The sequence below is a fragment of the Cupressus sempervirens genome, chromosome 3 (genome assembly GCF_028749045.1).
Source record: "Cupressus sempervirens isolate cs-2001-9-10 chromosome 3, ASM2874904v1, whole genome shotgun sequence".
Taxonomy (NCBI): domain Eukaryota; kingdom Viridiplantae; phylum Streptophyta; class Pinopsida; order Cupressales; family Cupressaceae; genus Cupressus; species Cupressus sempervirens.
This window is the reverse complement of record NC_143120.1, coordinates 119,604,086-119,622,295: the sequence shown is the minus strand read 5'-3', so window position 1 is coordinate 119,622,295 and position 18,210 is coordinate 119,604,086. Positions and strand designations below refer to the sequence as shown.

Genomic DNA, 18,210 nt, shown 5'->3' with positions numbered 1-18,210 from the left:
TAGGGAAGTGATGACAACAGACCCAATGCTGCTGGCACTCACCTCCGGACGACATCCGGCGGTCGTTGAGATGGGGATTTTGGGAAATGTTTTGACAAACACAATTGTCGACGGAGGGTTCGGCGTGAATGTGTTGTCGAAGGATACTTGGAAGAGGTTGGGAAAGTCGATGCTATGGCCACCTACATTCCAATTACTCACGGCAGACCAGCACGGTATCAAACCATTGAGAATCTTGAAAGCGCAACCTGTAACTATTGGAACGCAACCATTTTTATTGGATTTTGTGGTCATTCCATTGAAAAGAAAAGGATATGATGCTATTTTCGAACGAACTTGGTTGGTGCAAGCAAAAGTAAAACATGATTGGAAACGAAAAACCCTATCAATGGAGCACGGAGGCAAAAGATTCATAATTGACCTGCACACACAAATGGTAGGTGAGGAGGTAGCATCGTCAGACTCAGAAGGTGAAGGTGATAGTGATGACGAAAGAAAGAGGAGAATGGAACCGGACGAAGAAGGAATATTGAGATTAGACGAAGGATCGAGTGACGACGACCTAGACTTGGTGAATGGCCTTTACCATTGGCAAATAGAAGACTACGAACTCTTTCTGAGTTGTAATATGCTAAGGGTCGACGAAGGTGAGAAAAAGAAGGAAAATGAGTGTCCGGAGGAATACAGAGAAGCATATGATGCAAAGGAGGTTACGGTTGAAGAAGGGAAGGACATACAATACAGACCCATAAAAAAGAAAGATCCCACCATTCGGTACATAGTGAACGGACCGCACAGGAGGAAAAGAACGCATCGCACCATAAAATTACTTGAAGGGTACTGACAGCAAGGAAATAAGTTAGATGTGTGACGACTGCAGGCACAGTGGGCGATGGAGGTAACACAGAACAGACATAAGACGTGGCATGACAAACTCAGTAGGTTTTAGCCGAGGCAGTTGGTACTCAAGTACGACGGTCGGGATGAAATCAAACAGGAAAAGTTTAAGGCAAGATGGGTTGGACCATATCAGACTCGGGAGGTCGGCAACAATTGGGTGATAAAATTGGAGACATTGGACGAGCAAGAGGTGCCTCCGGTAGTCAACGGATTTAAATTGCAAATATATGGTGCCAGGAAGACTCCTTCATTGTCATAGAATGGCCAGCTGACTCCGTCATCGTTGCAGAATGGCGACGCCTGGAGGCAAAATTGAGGTGTTGTCTTTCTATTTTATTTTATTTTTGTCAAAAAAAAAAAAAAAAAGTAAGTGAAAAAGCGCCGGAGGTGCTCCGCGGGCACCTGTCCGGAGGTCCGCGGGAGCCTGTCCAGAGGTCCGCGGGCACCTGTCCGTGGCAGCCTGTCCGGAGGTCCTCTTCCCACTGGGTATTCACGCGCCTTGCGAAGATCTCTTTCCAGTCTGCGAAGGGGTGAATGTTCATGGTTTCAGTTGCTCTAAGCTTTCGTGGGAGAAAACAAAATATTAAGCTAGAGGTATTATCGGGGTTTCGCACAAAACATGGCCGCGGAAAACAAAAGCGATGGAAGGAGGAACTTGTAGAGAGTCGGAACAACAATAGACAAACAGAAGTAGGAGGGTTTGCTATAAAAAAAAAACGACAAAAGAATCAAACTATTTGGAATGAGTAGCGATGATGCCAAAGGGAAGGGGAAGCATCAGTGGTTGCCAAAAAGAGTGTAGAATTGGCAGAAAATGACAAAGATGGTGTGCTCCGTGCATTTCTGCCCCAGGACCCCGCCGAGGGCATTGCCCCCTGGACCCCCAGTCGTTGTGGATATCAGTCGTGGGAGTCTGACCATGAGAAGAGTTGAAGTTGCTGTAGGCATGGATTGTCTGTGTACCAGAGGCACAAGGAGTAGGTGTTGGCCAGGAGGCTGTCTTGGTGGATGCGTAGAGAGCTCGGGAGGAGCTAATCATCCAGTTGGAGGCAGTGCAGTGACACTTGGCTCAAGGTACCGAGGAATTGAAAACAGTACTGTGTTAGCAGAGGCTCCAGATGTAATGGGATGAATGTGGAAGTGATGTGACAGAAGTAGATTTTTCTTGTTGTAGTCACTCTGATAATGTATTTTGTTTGTTAATTTGTCTCAGATATTTTGTACTTGTCGTCCGGAGACAACTTTTCTTTTTGGGGGGGATGGTGTCAGCCGACTGGATGGTCCTAGCGGTGTTTCTGTAGCCGACGAAATGATTGTCGTCGGTGTTTTGTATTTTGTAGCCGACGGGTAAATTGTTTGTAGCGGATATAATGTTTGTGGCCGACGGACTCTTCTGGGAAGGTTCGATGGATAGTATTTATATCCCGTCTGGGATCATTATAAATCATCAATCATCTACTATTACTGATATTATGAAGCATAATGTATGTCTGGCATATGCGAATATAATTCTGCTATTCTGTTCCATTGTCTGTATGTGTTGATTTCTTTACCGGTACGGTAAACAAGATATGTTCTGAGCCATGTAGATGATCAGTTCATATGGTTGGATCGGTCCAATAAGATCAGCAAGGAAGCAATCTATGTTGCTATTGGTTATTGTGCTATCAGTGAAGTGCCCACGTTAAGAACTGCCCAAAAAGATGAGGTCACCCGATTGACCAAATCAAGATGGGAGAGATGGGCAATGACAATGAATGACATCATTGATCTTGAGGTGAGATTTGCTTTAGTGATCATTGGTTACAAAGTGTTTCATTCAAGTAGGATGAATAGTATACCAACAATAGCCATTCTTATTGCATATAAGATGGTGAAAGAGAATGCTGATTTTGATCTTTGTGAGGCTATGAGAGATCAATTGTACTTTAACATGGAGAAGATCAAAAGGGTAAGAGACAACCCTTAAAATTCAATTAGGTGTTCATGGGTATGTTCTGTTACTTTAAAAATTTCTTTCTCGGTGTTGGTAGTATCACATGGTCAAAGGACACACTAACAATAGTTTAGATTAAGAATTGCATTAGAATGCTAGGAAACAACTTTACAGGTGAATCATGGGGACACTTCAAAAATTTCCAAAAAGAGATGCATCAAAGAGAGAATCCCTTCAGCTATTGCTGAGAAATACAAAGATACTATTTGTTTCATGGTTGATATTGATATATGTTTGATGGAAGCTCTAAAGCCTAGAACTTCATGGGTTATGCCAATGGGCTATGAAGTTGAGGCTGATTTATCAAGAGCTTATGTAGAGGACATATTGTCTACAGCCCAAAGGTTCTAGTGTTCCTATATTTAGGACATTTTATGAGAAAGATAGGGAAGTCTCTAGCCAGCTAAATTGTCTAGTTACTGAGAAGAAAATTAGGAAGGAAGTTGAGCAATTTTCTATGAAGAAAGGTTTTACAAAAGAGCAAATTATCAAGGCCAGAGCACAATGTGAGGCACAACAGGCAGGTACATTAGGTACTGTAGGTGATGATGAAGTTGAAGTATTGCCTTCAACCGACAAAGCTCATACTGGGAGACAAACAAGAAGCGCTACAATAAAGGAGAAATCCACTCCACCGGCTATGCTACCTGTGAAAAGAAAGGAAAAGGTTGCTAAAGATGATAAGCTCGAGCCTTCCAAAGGAAAGAAAGCATTAGAACTAGTGAAGACTACTGATAAGAAAAAGAAAGGAAAATCTCAAGGAGATAAGTTAATTAGAGTGAAGAAGAAGGAACTGAATCAAATGAAGGTTAATGAAAAGAAATTAAAAGTAGTCAGTGCCCTCACTGTGAAGACTACTCAGCTTGGCATGAGTAAGTATCATTCCATAAATAAAATTGTTGATAAAGCTAAGAAATGGGGTATTCTTATTGAAGTCAACAAATTCTATGATAGTTTCAATGCTGACGAGCAAAAACAAATAGAGAATGTTGCAGTATTCAGCATGAATAAGTTAAGCTTTGATAGAACTACGAGGGTAAATACATACATCATTGTATGATAAACTTGAAGCAAGATGGAAAAATGCACTTAAGCAAGACAAATAACTTCCTGAATATGTCTTTGTTCAATTACAACCAAAATTGTCAAGGGAAGAAATACAGGAGATTCTTGGTAAAACCAGACTAACCTTTACGACCAAAAAAAGGCTAACAAGGCTATTGAATAGTGAGATTCAATCTATCTAGGATGAGACAAAAGCTACATTTAAGAAGATATTGGGACTCGAAGAACTGATAAAAGAAGTGCATGATGTTGATGATGAATCAAAACCAAAGGAACAAGAGGAGCCATAGATTACACATACAGAGGAAGGATGAGATATTGGAGGTGTAAAGGTCACAATTGATGATGGACCTAATGCTCCTGAGGAACTAATGGAAGTACTTGAGATGACAAGAATTGATCAGGTGATGGAGAAACTAATGGTTAATGATAGTACAAAGAATACACCTACCAGTAAGGAAGAGCAGGTACTAGTAGAAGATGTTACCAAATGAGATGAGCATAAGCATGAGGAAACACATCTTGAGAATGTGCAGGTGCAAGGAGAACAAGAGAAGCAAGAACAAACAATGAAAGGAGACTGCAGACAAGGAGAGGGAGCAAGAAACCATAGTGCAGACATTGACTTCTCCCAAGAAAAGTGTTGAAGAGGATGATGATGACATACAGGCCATTCAAGGGCGTATTGATGTCAGTGCTCTGAGCCCCAGTGAGCTAATGGACATTGCTACTGCAATGCAATCTAAGGCAAAGAAGCAAATCATAAGAGCACTACAGAAAGAAGCTCAAGTCATCCTATCAACTAGGGATGTACTATCAGATTTGACGCCAGAAGTTGATTGTGATGCATGTGCAACACCTATTGCACAATTGGATAAATTGGTGAGTGCAGCTAGTGAGAAAATGCAAAGTCTAGAGGATGCTGCAATGTTTGAAGTCCAAAAGGACTATGAGTAGAAGAGGTCAGCTAAATTGGTTCAATCAATTGCATTGGATAGAGTCACTTTGATAGTGAATGTGAACCACGTAAAGGAGGCACTACAAGATAGTCGTAAGCTACTTGCCACTATATATGATTTTTCAAAGTTTATGCAAGATCTTGAGCAGAAGAAGGCAGAGACACAAGAAGCACTGAAGAGGTTAGTTGCAAGTTTTGATCTAGTGGCTCATTCAGCTACCAATTTTGGAATTTCTATAGGAATAGTAAATCATAAGTTAAAGACATACAATAATGAGCGGGAAAAGAGAGTTGCAACATTGTTAGTGTTGCAGAGCAACTTAATCCCCAAGATGGACTTGTTGCAAAAAAGATTGAAGGAAGCCAAGGTTGTACTCTCTTTAGCGAATATGTGTGAAGTAGATGCATTAGAGGAGTTTGCAGTTTCGTGTGAAGGAGTCAGATAGTCATAGTGGGAAATCTATTGAAGACCTGCGAGAATGATCTTCAATTATTGAAGACAAATTTTGCAGATGTTTTCAAGATGATCTAAGAATATACTGGTAAACAGTTTTGACCTTGTCAAAATTTTGCATACCTTTTGTCATCATTGTCAAAGGGGGAACAGTTATAGTCAATGAATTTTTTTGGCAAGGTATTGACACTTAGTCAAATTTTCACTAAGTCTTGCCATCAATGCCAGAGGGGGAGATTGTTGGCACGATGATGAAGTTTGGGGTGATTATAGGCATCAAAATGTATGGATCATCATTACAGTGTTGTCATTGCTAGCAATAAAGTAGTCTACAATTGATGGACTAGCCATACTGATAGAAGAATTGATCAAATAGTCATTATTATGGAGTGTTTAGGGCACCGGTGAATGGACAATCAGATGCAATATTTTTGATGTGTGGCAATCTGCTTTATGTTTCATCATGTGTGGTTGATAGGGAAGCTTCATCATAGGTATATCTACCTAATTCTAGAGTTGTAGCTAACAGAGTGAAGTATATGCAGAGATCTGATGAGTTAAATTGGTGATAGCAGGAAGAATAGACTAGCAACATAGCTGTGATGAATCTGTAATCCGACAGGATCAAAGTCAAAGGATGGATTAGTTACCTAGTGAATTGTGTTGGGCCGACATCAAGCACAAATTTCAATGGATAGGTGCTTGCTCATGAAATTTGAATTGCCTTTGGATTTAACTGATGGTAACGTGTTTTAGGGTTCTTCCACCGCCTTAAGACAACTATTAAAGGAGATGAAAGATCGAATTGCGGTGACTGTTGGTGCGACTATTGATGTTGCAGTGATACTGTGAGCGTAGAAGTGTGTTAGAAGCAATTCAAAGCAGAGCATTTGATCAGAGATACATTGGATCTGTCATGCAGTAAGTGCAAACATCAAATCACTTTCACTTGTTGATTCTAACAGATTGGCAAACAAAATCCCCTAACAGGGTCACTCCTAATAGGGTGAGCAAGATCATAATAGGTCTGAAGTACAAACCCTCTAACAAGGTGATTCTCATATTGAGTTTTGAAATCCCTTAACCGGATAGATCCTAATAGGTCTTTGTAATAGCTCTTAACCGGGGATCACCATAATACATGAGGCTGTCCGAATAATGAATGTTATAACATCTCCAGTCATATCAAAAACTAAGTTTGTATGATGTCAATAGATGGAAGGAAACATGAATGCCTCTGAAACATATAATATGCCAGAACATTATTGAAATATGGAGAGAGTGAAAAGAACGAACAATCATTTGAATTGATAGACACATAGGAGCAGCAGGAAGCAGAGGATAATGAGCAAAGTAAGAAGAGATATAACATCCAGGAACTGATATGATCTGAAACAGTGAGCTTATGAGGTACGGACAGAACTTGCAAAAGTTACATGAGCAGGAATATAATAAATGAAGATATATATCGCTGCTACAATATTCAACATATAATAATACATGTAACAAATGACAAAAAAATAGAAAATAAAAAAATGAGGAAAAGTCCAGGCAGTTTACCAAACTAGATTCTTAAAAATTGGGAAAATTTGAGAGAATAAACCCTTACTCTAGAGAAAGCGGCCAACCATTCAACAAGGGTATGGAACTAGGAGAGGAGGATTCTATCATGCCATCAATGTGGCATGGTGTTCCCTATTTCCATCCAATGCTTCATGCTGGCAAGGGTAGCGAAATGGCACATGGTAGGGAGCCTTTGCCTTTAGATGACCTTGATAAAGGGGGAGTTTGGGAAGAATTTTACTGGGATGAGCCAGAAGAGAGACAAGAAATTAGAGTCACAACTGTGATCCATAGTTTAAAGGTGAGCAGGAGTAGAGTACTGCAATTTGCAAGCTTCACATAGGTAATTTTATAACTCGGAGGTTTGGGGGCGCCATTTATTTTCTATTAATGGGAACAAATTATCCCATGTCCCTATGTGGCTGCCTTACAGCATTTTTTGCTTAATTTTAACCCCATAGAGTGTCCCTATGCAAATTCTTATTTATGGCAAAAGGATAAATTGGAAAGCTATTTCCTAGGAATTGCAATTAAACTTTGGAAAAGTGGAGAGGGCGCTGAAAATAAGCAGCAACTGCATATTGCAAAAAATGATATGTGGCTCCATAAATTTCTTTCCCTCCTTTAAAATTTGCCTTCAATCTTTTATCCAAATTCTACTTGCAAAAATTATTATTAATGTTTCCATATAAAAACAAAATTTAAGATTACTGCCTGAAAATAAGTAGAAAAATTAAAAATCCTTGGGGCCACCAGCTCCACAAATTGCTCCTTACAAAATTCAGCAATGAATTTTTATTAAGCTACGAGTAGCTACACACCCTTGCTGGGTATGGAACAAATGGTCTAGTGTGAATATTATAGGATCAATTTGCTTTCATGCCTCTTACCTTTTGTCTGATTTTTTTAGTCCATATTACAATTCTAAAGGAACCATTTATTGTGTGTGTGTTGATATTAACTTTCCCTTAAATTTGCCACCAATATAATCAATTTTTAATACTTTTGAGCATGGCATTGTACAAGCTATTTCCATATATGTGATGCAGAATAATATTATCTTCTGAGAAACACTCAGTTTGATAGTACATCTCACGATTGAGATTGTTGGCTACAAGGAATTGGGAAACAGCAACACATATTATGCATGTCTGTCATATGGCTGATTTTATAATGAAATTAAAAGAGAATTAGAGGAACATATTCTTACAATACAAACCTTACACCTAGACTAATATTTAAAATACCCAGGATAAACACACACAAACAAGGAAAATGCAATCTACTTGTTTTAGAAAAACGAATTCAAAGGAAAAGGTTTTAGCTGGCTGCTAACTATTTTCAAATTGAGCAAGGGATTCCTGGGTTATCTCGGTGTTACAATTGTTTAATAAACGCTTATTAAGTTTTTGTAGAATTTCGCTACACTTACAGCTTGAAAAGAACTTAGAAGGTTGTTGAAAACAGGAAATCAGCCTTTTATTTGTAGATTATTGACATAATCATGATGCGCCAACAAGAAATATTATTACTTATTTAAAAACAATTTCTATGTCTTTTGTACATGGAATAAGATAGAACACTTCTTAACAAATAAGGTAAGCCAAAGATATTTGCATGTACTACTAGAAAATTAAGCACACAAATATGAAGTTAACTTTATAGCAAAAGAAGTTTTGAAAGATCTCTGTAAAACCAGCAATTCTTCACAACTCATCAATTAAGCTATAAATTTTTAAAATGGCTCGTCATAATTGGGTACATGCAAAAGTTGTTAAAATATAGTAAGGAAGAAAAAGGTGTACAAAGGTAAGATAGGTGGGATGCAAATGGAAAAAATAGTTTAGGCAAATGAACTGTTAAACAAAATGTCTCATGAAACCTAGTCTCTTGAAATCTATAGATGTTTTTCCCTGAAGTTGCAACCTTCCCAAATATTGCCCGACATTTAAAGAAGAGGGGATTAACTGAGGTTAAGTGTTTGATATTTTAAAATTGCCTCTTGAGTCTTTTTATGTAGCATTATATAAGTTGGCTTATTTTTTTACAAAGTTGTAAGCAGGTCTTGGTGACTAAATTAACTCTCTCTCTACTCTATTATAAGTCACAGTTTAGGATTCTCTTAGGAATAGAGCTTTAATCTTGATTACGGGATGGAAATGCAATATGTAGTGCTGACAATCAAGAACCGGCTGAATAATAATTAGGACCAGCTCCTGAAAGCCTGCTAGAACATGAAAATAAGCTCAGATAATATTCCTATAAAGTAGGATGCCATCACGTATAACTATGAAATTAAAGTAAATTTGGTAATTGTGATCTTGGATAGCCTTCCTTCAAGCTACTTGGGGATTATTCTTACTAAGAATGAGTTGGAAAGTCCTCCAATTGATCTCTAGTAAATTGGGCTCATGAGAAGTTAATGATTTATATGTAACCCACTTGGAGGATTATGTTATTAATTCAGAGAGTATATACTTGCTATAAGAGTGATAGGCGGGCTTGGATATTGGTGGCAGTTTGATTGGAGCGCAGCTATTAAAATTCATGGTTGTAGGATTGTGTTGAATGTTGATCAAATACTTCAACCTAAGAATAACAGCCAGAACTTATTATTAATCCCCTCTGGTCTATTAGCCTAAACAATTATTAGATGTCACTTATTTTGTTACATTCCCACATGTAAATTTTGGGATGTAGTCATGAACCCTGGGTGGAGGAAAATCTGAAACGTCATTAAGGTGGTTTAGTTGGCAGTCACCAGTCTTGTGTAGGTGATGGATGCCAAGAGCTATTCTTTGTATCTTCAGTATGATTTAGGAGGGTTTATCTGGTTTGTACTAGTACCATGTAGGTAATAGATGCCTTAGCCAGCTATCGCCAGCAGCATGAAGGTGATGGATGCTAGGGGCTACCCATGGTATGAAGGTGTTTGCTGGCTTTCACTAATGCCATATAAGTGGTAAATGCTAGGAGCTACCTCAAACCAGGATGGACCAACTCTTCACCAATGGCATAGAGGTAATAGATCTTTGGATCAGTTGTCTCAACTGGTTTAATGGTTTTGTGGTAATTTAATTTTGGGCCAATGATATTTTCTGGGTATGCTATCATTCCCATTGTTTAATGGTGGAGGCAATCAATCTGAGAGACTTGCCATCTATTTTACCTGGTAGTGATTTAGGAATAAAGATGCAACCGTGGTGTAGTATGGGATGCACTGCAATCCTCTTTTTAGCTGCCAACTTGCACACTGACTCTATGCCCAAGTGTGCGGGTGACCACACTATCTCGAAGAATCTCAAATTCTTTAGCACCCTGTCTCTTGTCTCGGACTTTTGCATTTTAATTGTTCTCATCGATAGACTAGCTAAGTCTGCTTAGGTCTTTTTGATTGGAGTGCATAGGGCTCTTTATCCACATGATTAGGATTGCTTGTTTCCTTCCATCTGGAACTAGAACCCAGGCAGCCCCATCGCAGAGTTGTGCTAACTAAAGTTTGTACACCATCAGGTACTTATATATGATCATTACATAATAGATTGTGCTTTCTGATTGTACCATGTATTTTCCTAACTTAAAGCAAGTTTAATCATTCTATCCATTGGATGCATAGATAATCGAATGGGGGGCTGGTATATAACTGACTTATGAGATACTTTATGAAGCATGCTGTTGTAGGAATTGCTATTACAGTTCATTCTAACCCAGGGTTTGTCAATAGTAGGAACTTTGTGTTGCAGGTTCTTCTTTATGGTTGTTGCTGTGATTGGAAAAATACTTACACAAACAGAAAAAAAATAAAACAAAAAATCTGTATAACTAGGGTGATTATCACAATATGATATATATACTGGATGTTTATTACTTGGGGCTCTTATTACTGGATGTGGAAGTTGTTCAGTTGAAGTTCTATCCTGGAGGCACTAAGGCTGATTATTTGTAAGTGCATTGTAGCTACTCAACAGCTTGTGTCAGTTTATAAATTGATAAATTAATGAAATGAATCAAAATGAGAATAACTTTCATGGAGTGAAAACAAAGAAAAACTTTATCTTCTGTTTTCCTTGTCAATTTAAATTTTACATTTGCGAAAACCCTCAAAAATCCTCTAATTTGTTCTAGAAATCTTCAATTTCATGTGGTTCTTCTATCTCATTGCTATCAATTCCTTATGTGCTTTAGTTTTACAAAATAAGAGTTAATTCTTAAAAGAAGAAAGTACTTGAAACACTTAATGTAAACAGAGTACCATCTTTCAGAGACATAACTTTAAGAAAGCAAATGTGAAACTTTTTTGAGAAACTATGCATGATGGAAAAATGCAAAAGAAGATGTTCATGTGTTTAAGCATCCCAATAAAACATATCTAGGCTAGTCCTAACAACAATTACTTGTAAGGCTAAAATTAGTAACCTGGAACCTGGAATATTAAAACTTCGAGATCTTTCAACTGCAAGCATGATTCGCTGCGACAGTAAATGGAACATGTATTTTCCTTCTGCATAACTGCTTCCAAATGCTGTGCGTGAAATAACATCTGATGTAAGACAAGAAAACTCTTTCAAAACATTAATTTCATTGGCACCTGAAGATACCAATTTCTTCCATTCTTCAATCATATTGGTCCCACACTCTGCAAATTGAGGAATCATGCCCTGACAGAGAAAATATATTATAAAAATTATGGGTCATTAGTAAATAGAAAACTGTCACCTCTGTAAGAGTCAAACAAGCATAAATGTGGAACACTGGTGTAATTGAAGATAATATTACATAGATTCTATGGGGTGAGGGGAAATAATCCTTAAAGGATGTTGTAATGTTGTGAAGATACCAAATACCCTGCCAGAAGTAACTGTAATGGGAACAAGATCTGTGATCAAGTATCTATTCAAGCTCTCAGAATTGTGAAATTTCAAGATTTTATTACCTTCAAGACATCCATATGAAAAGAAGGATTAATGATTCTTCTATGCTGTGCCCATTTTTCACCCTCTAACTGTACAAGTCCCTGATCTTTCATTGGCCTGGGATTAAGATTAACTCTTTTGTAGTTCCCTAATTTGTTAGATAGTATCTCTCTCACCAGCTGAGGATCAGGAACATAAAGCCTGGGTTTATATCCAAACCAATAAACAAACTCATGCCCTGCATCACAAATTAATACATGTACTTATCAATTGAATGGCATGATCCTCCTCCCCTTCTTGCCACTACTCAGCATAGTGCAATATCCATGTTAGAGGACTGCATCACTGTATGACGAGTAGAGACCATGACTAAATCCATAGATATAAAATTCATTGAGAAATATTGAACAAATCTTTTGAGCCCATTTAAAAGTTTTCAGATGGAGAAGATAGACATGTACCATAGGTTTTGCTCCATTCATTGAAAGCCGGAAGAACTCGAGGAACTATGTTGTGTCCTGAGAGCGACTTTGTATTAGATTTCTCCTGACCGGCCATTTTAACAATATCAGGAGCATTCCCATAGATAAACTTGTAAGAAGGGCCTTGAATCCCTTGAGCTTCAAAGAACTTTTTCAAATGCAGTGGTTTCACCCATATGGCCTTGGCAACTTCCTTGGCAACTTCCAGTAGAATGATTGCTAAAACAGCTGAAACCACGGTGACAGCCCAGAAAAGAAATCCCATTTTCTAAACCAACAGATAAATTTCTGGTCCTAATAAAAACAAATTGAAATCAGCAATGAACTGCGAGCTCAGATTGAATTATTTGCGTTTGAAGACACTGTGTACGTGTACATTTCGTAGAATTAGATATATAATAGTTCGCTATAAGAAGGTGAAGACCGGTTTTAAGAGCAATTGAAAAATGTGATTCTATATTGTTTTTATTTCTATATTTGTCTTTGACATAATCGATGACAAAACATAGCAGACGTAATCAATGACATAATTTATGGAACAGACGTGATCGAGGTGGTTTTATATTTTGACAGAGAAGATATATACGTAACCTTATCGGGTATAATTTATGTATCAAAGATGTCAATGGCTACGCAATTTTATTTGTCGGTTATAGGTTTTATCTTTTCTTGTATGGATGGAGATTTGAATTCAGCATCTTTTAGGTGTTATAATATGATTTAGATAACGAAGTTTATGAGTTCGATGTTTTTTTTAAAGTAATTTTAATTGGACATAATTTATGCATAAAAAATTAGATAGTTATGAAATATTATTGATAAGATGGGATGGGTAGGTAATTTAAACGACTTGTATATATATAAAGAAATGTGGATAGTTATGAATAGCAATTGCTGAATGTAGAATTCAACTATTCTGGAATAAGCTTTCTTTTGGAATTAGTATATTCTTAAAATAATTTCTTAAATAGCATTTAGACCTGTTTCGTATGTTTGGTTGTAACAATTGAAATAGGAATTGGAATAAGTATTTTTTTGTAATTTTAATAATTTTAATTTATTTAAAAGTTTGGTAATCTTTTAAATAAAAGTATTTTTTTATTTATAAAAAATAACTTATCTTGATTAAAATTTTAGCATCCTAATTTTATAAAAATTAGCTTTATGAATGAAAAGTATACAACAACCTTTGAAATTCAAAGGACATTATATTGTGAATTATAATTTTCTTTCTAAAAAAAAATCTATTGTTTAAAAATTATTTTTCGCATTATTCATAGCTAAATTCTAATGATAATTTTTTTAAAAGTTAATTATTTTTTAAAAAAATTATAAATAATTGATAGATTTTTTTAAAATTTGATTATATATAATTATAAAATATATCAAGTCTAGTATTAGTCTTTTTTGTCATTTTATAGAAATCATGTATTTAAATCAAACTATATTCAACCATATCAATTAAATATATATATATATATATATATATATATATATATATTCTTGAATCATTAGTACATTTATCATTTTTTTTAAAAGAGATGTTTGTCACAGGGGTTCCATAGGAAATCACCTTCTTAAATAAAATCAATTTTTTGTTTTTAAATGATCATTCAAACTTAAGAAATTTAGAAAATTTTGATCCAATTTTGATTTGGTTATGATCAAACAAAGAAATAAATCCTTATACAACTTGTAGCTATGCACTTTTCCGCAAATGGTCCCAACAAATAAGTGCAATTATAAAGCAAAGAAGACATCGTAAAAAGTAAATTTCAGCCTTTTGAGCCTTACAACACTTGTAGTCCTTTCCTTCGTCATGCACAATGCCACACACTATATTCGTTGATTCTACACCACTCAACCAATCAAAGAATCCACACCCATCATGTCCCTACAATAGAAAAGCTTCATTAGTTCTTAGTATAATAATTAACCATTCATTATGCTAACTAAAAAAATTTATTCTATTAACAACCCTTTTTATTTATTTGGGTAACACCAAAACTTACTTCTAGGATTTTTTGGTGTGTTTGAGGTCTTTAACAAACATGGGCTTGCACCACATTGACATTTTGGCACATTCATTAAAGCCATCAAGCTTGCAACATCAAAAGTATGTTTGTTATATGAAAATACACACTCAAAAGAATTTAAATTGAACCATCTTCTCGGTAGTATTGATATTCAAAACTCTACAAATTAAGAAATATTCATATTACATTGATATTAATGGAAAATTTGATATTAACATACAAGCATCCAATATTTACAAATATTAATGAAAAAATCTATATATATATATATATATATAGAAGTCTAAATAGCATATATGAAATACACACAAAACAATGAAAGATTACCAATGGCAAGTAGTTTTGTTCCTTGAAGCTACAATCAGAGAACCTAAAACCTTCTCTCCCCCGCCCCCTCCCAACAATAGCTCTCCTGTAAAGGTACCACATCAAAATATAGGCATTTTCTATTTAATGAGGTTTTGAATCTTACTATAACAAATTATCCTTGTTATACTGATATGTGAATTCACACTAGAAAGTTGGAGATTTGTTTACAAATTATCTTGGCTCAAGGAATTCCCAATTCACCTCCTTAGTTGTACTACTATGTAGATCAAACCAGTATGGCCCATTTCAAAGCCAAATTTAATCAAAATAATTGGATGCATCTCTTAGAACAAATATGAGGATCTGCAGAGTATTTTGTTGTGCATTGAAGAGGCCATATGAGAAGTAGAAAGCAATTCGGCATCTCAAAGAAACCCATCTAAAGTCCGCTTTTATTTTGGTAATAGCCCCATTTAGTGGCATTGGCCCTTGATTAAATTATAGGCTTGTAAATGAGCCTTGTTGGCTAGATCTAAATGGTAGTACAATTTTGAAGGTGAATTCATTTTCACAACTTGATATCAAGTTATGCAAGCTTGATTGTGCAAAAAAATTCATGGTTAAGTGTGTTTGAGTCATAGTAGCAAAAGAATGAGTGACCAACAAAGAAGAACTAGTCTTCAACTCTATAGGCATCACTACACTGCATTAAGTGGCAAGTGGACCATTCATATTCATCAAAGACGAGCTCTAATTAACCATTGCTCATCAAATATGGGCTAATAAAGAATGACTCAATGTCTCTACCCTATTAGCATCACCTTGAGTACCAAGAGGACCATTCATGATCACAAGGGAAATTTGTGAACTACTACTAATGAAAAAAACATCACTGTAGAGTTACAAAAAATTATGCATATGAATCCCAAAAAAATATATTGAACAAAATCCTATAGTAAAAACTAAGAATTAATAAAATAGATGGTGGCATTGCACACCAATATCACATGCCCTTGGTGCACAACTCCTTTGTAAATAATTGATGCCAAAATCATTAGTTGATATTTCCAAAGTCCTGCCCCATATCAAACAAAGTGTATTCTCAAAAGTTTTTTAATACTCCCAGACATGAGCTATTGGGCAGTCATGGTGTTTACTAAAATATTTGGATGACAATATAGAAGATCTAGAGATTGTGATGAATCTTCTTCATTGACTCCAAAGGAAATCAAATGATTCTACACATTAGGGCCACCCTAAACTAAAATGTTTCGTCCTAAATAAACATAAGTCATAGGGCTTGTTCAAAATTTAGAATCAACTTATGAACATGGGAACAAGTAGATCGTGTGTGTTGTTACCAAGTGTCAATAACTAAACTTTTTAAAGATACCAATTACTGTCAAGACTATTTCCCAAGTGGTATCAAATCAATCATCTGCAACAAATTATGCCTTGAAGCACATCTGCACCAAACACAACTTAACAACCCCATTTTGTAAGATACCAATTGATACTATAACTAATTCCCACGCGGTGTCAAATCATTCATCTGCAACAAATTATGCCTTCATGCACATCTGCACCAAACAAAACTTACCAACCCCATTTGCAGTCACTGAGGCAATTCAAAGCCAAGCATTTTTTTCCAACAAGCTACAACTTGTGCATGTCAAGGTTAGGTACAGATCATTTACACAAGCATGTTTGAACAACTTCAACAATTCATCCTCCACATTTTCTTGATAAGTAACATATGTAAGATAAATTCTAACATACTCCCATCAGTTTGTGTAACACTCTGGTACTCCATAATGTGGATTAGCAAGGTCTATACTCCCAAGATTGATTAGCAAGGTTTGTACAACAACATCATTCAAAATTTTCTTATTTGCAGTAGCATCATTCAGAATTTTCTTCAACACAAATTCATCTGAAGTTCTACAACAAAAATATTGAAAGCTCATAAAGCGAGGAAAATGTATTTAAAGTTGATTAAAATCATAGAGAACTATCATAAGGCGTGCTATGAAGCAACCATATTTAAAGGTGACTAAAATAGTATAATCAACCAATAAAAATTGGTTATTAATGTATCTAATCAAAAAAGTTTTAACAATAACAATACATATGTTGTATTCTTTCTAGACTATAGAGTCCTCCATACTTAAGTAGTAAGTATTTGACTCTCTCCGTGTCACTCATTCTCAAAAAGCCTTTTTATCTTGCAGTTTCAACCAAAAATGTACCACATGGCCTTATCATTGTATCTTCAGTAAGCCTAGGTATGGCTCTAAGGGCATCATACATTTTCTCTACAACTAAATTAGAATCCTCTTGATCCACTTTGATAATGTTAAGGCTTTGACATGCCCTCATGGATCTTATTCAAGGCTTTGGAAATCATATCCATCGAGCCAGCCATGCTCGCCTTCTTCTTATTTCCCTTTCTTGATGAGGGTGGAGTAATTCTTTGTCTAGTACTTGTAGATGATTGATTCAATTAGATAAAGTCATCGTCCATATTATCATTAACATCAGTGCTATATAAAAGTCCACATCATCGTTGAGATCGATAGCCTCTATTATTATTTGCCCTTCTTTAGTTTCATGAGGTGTGACAATTGTAGTGCCTTCTGCAATGTCATTGCCCATAATAAAGGCTAACTCATTGTAGTAATGGAATGGCTACCTTTTGTAGACTTTTGCATTTTTGAATTCCTTCCTCTACATTTTGGAAAAATGAATGAAATGGTTATTTTTCTTTCAATGCTGAATTTACAAGATAAAATTAGACTTAAATCAAATGAATTTCATATAGCATTTTACCTTCAACAGTTCATTCCAAACACTGTCTTTAGCATCCATGCATTGTGTAGTTTTATTCCTAGCAAACCCACTTGTGTTTCTCAAATCTTTCATGATTTGAAATCCCATCTTCCAAATTTTGAGTTTATTTTTAAAATTATCCCTGCTTAAATTAAGCTTCAATTCTTCATTGAAGCGTCACTCAATGGTAGTCCAAGCTTCTTTTTTGAATCCACCTTCACCTTTTTAACCTTGTTGGACTTGCTCATGGAGCAAGTCAAGGAACTTGTGTTCCATTTCTCTTGACCATACAACCCTATTTGAAGAAGGAACATTGTTGGTTTGCACCTCTCCAGCCATGCTATTGAAGAAAACCAAAAATGCATCAAGAGTAGAAATTTGATAAGTTACAGAATTCATTAGATTATAAATAAGAACAAACAAGAGAAAAGAAAAAAGAAACATCACAATAAACATGACAAGTAAATCAAAAGTAGAGTAAAATTAATGTTACAAAATATTAGTGGAAATTCAAGTATATCGATTATAGTCAAAATTCAAGGATACTAATCTAAATGACAACAATAGTGTGGATGAACTTCGTGGGGTTTTGGTAGATGCATATGAATTGAAAAATTACATAGTTCCATACACAACAACATCATTGTTTTCTTTTTTCCCTATCTCCAAGTTGTGTGCTCAAGTCACATCATACAACTAGGTCTT

At 35.9% G+C, this 18,210-nt stretch overlaps 1 protein-coding gene across 1 annotated transcript in view; it reads right to left on the bottom strand.

The window, feature by feature from the left end:
• The window catches only part of LOC149565066 (cytochrome P450 CYP72A616-like), a 106,192-nt gene extending 93,277 nt beyond the window's left edge, over positions 1-12,915 (bottom strand). The window contains exons 1-3 of the mRNA XM_089818618.1: positions 12,311-12,915; positions 11,870-12,087; positions 11,353-11,594 (exon numbers count right to left, since the gene is read on the bottom strand). Coding sequence (XP_089674744.1) covers positions 11,353-11,594; positions 11,870-12,087; positions 12,311-12,596 — 746 coding nt within the window. The 5' untranslated portion in view covers positions 12,597-12,915. The remainder of the gene's footprint in view (positions 1-11,352; positions 11,595-11,869; positions 12,088-12,310) is intronic.
• Between the last annotated feature and the right edge of the window lie 5,295 nt (positions 12,916-18,210).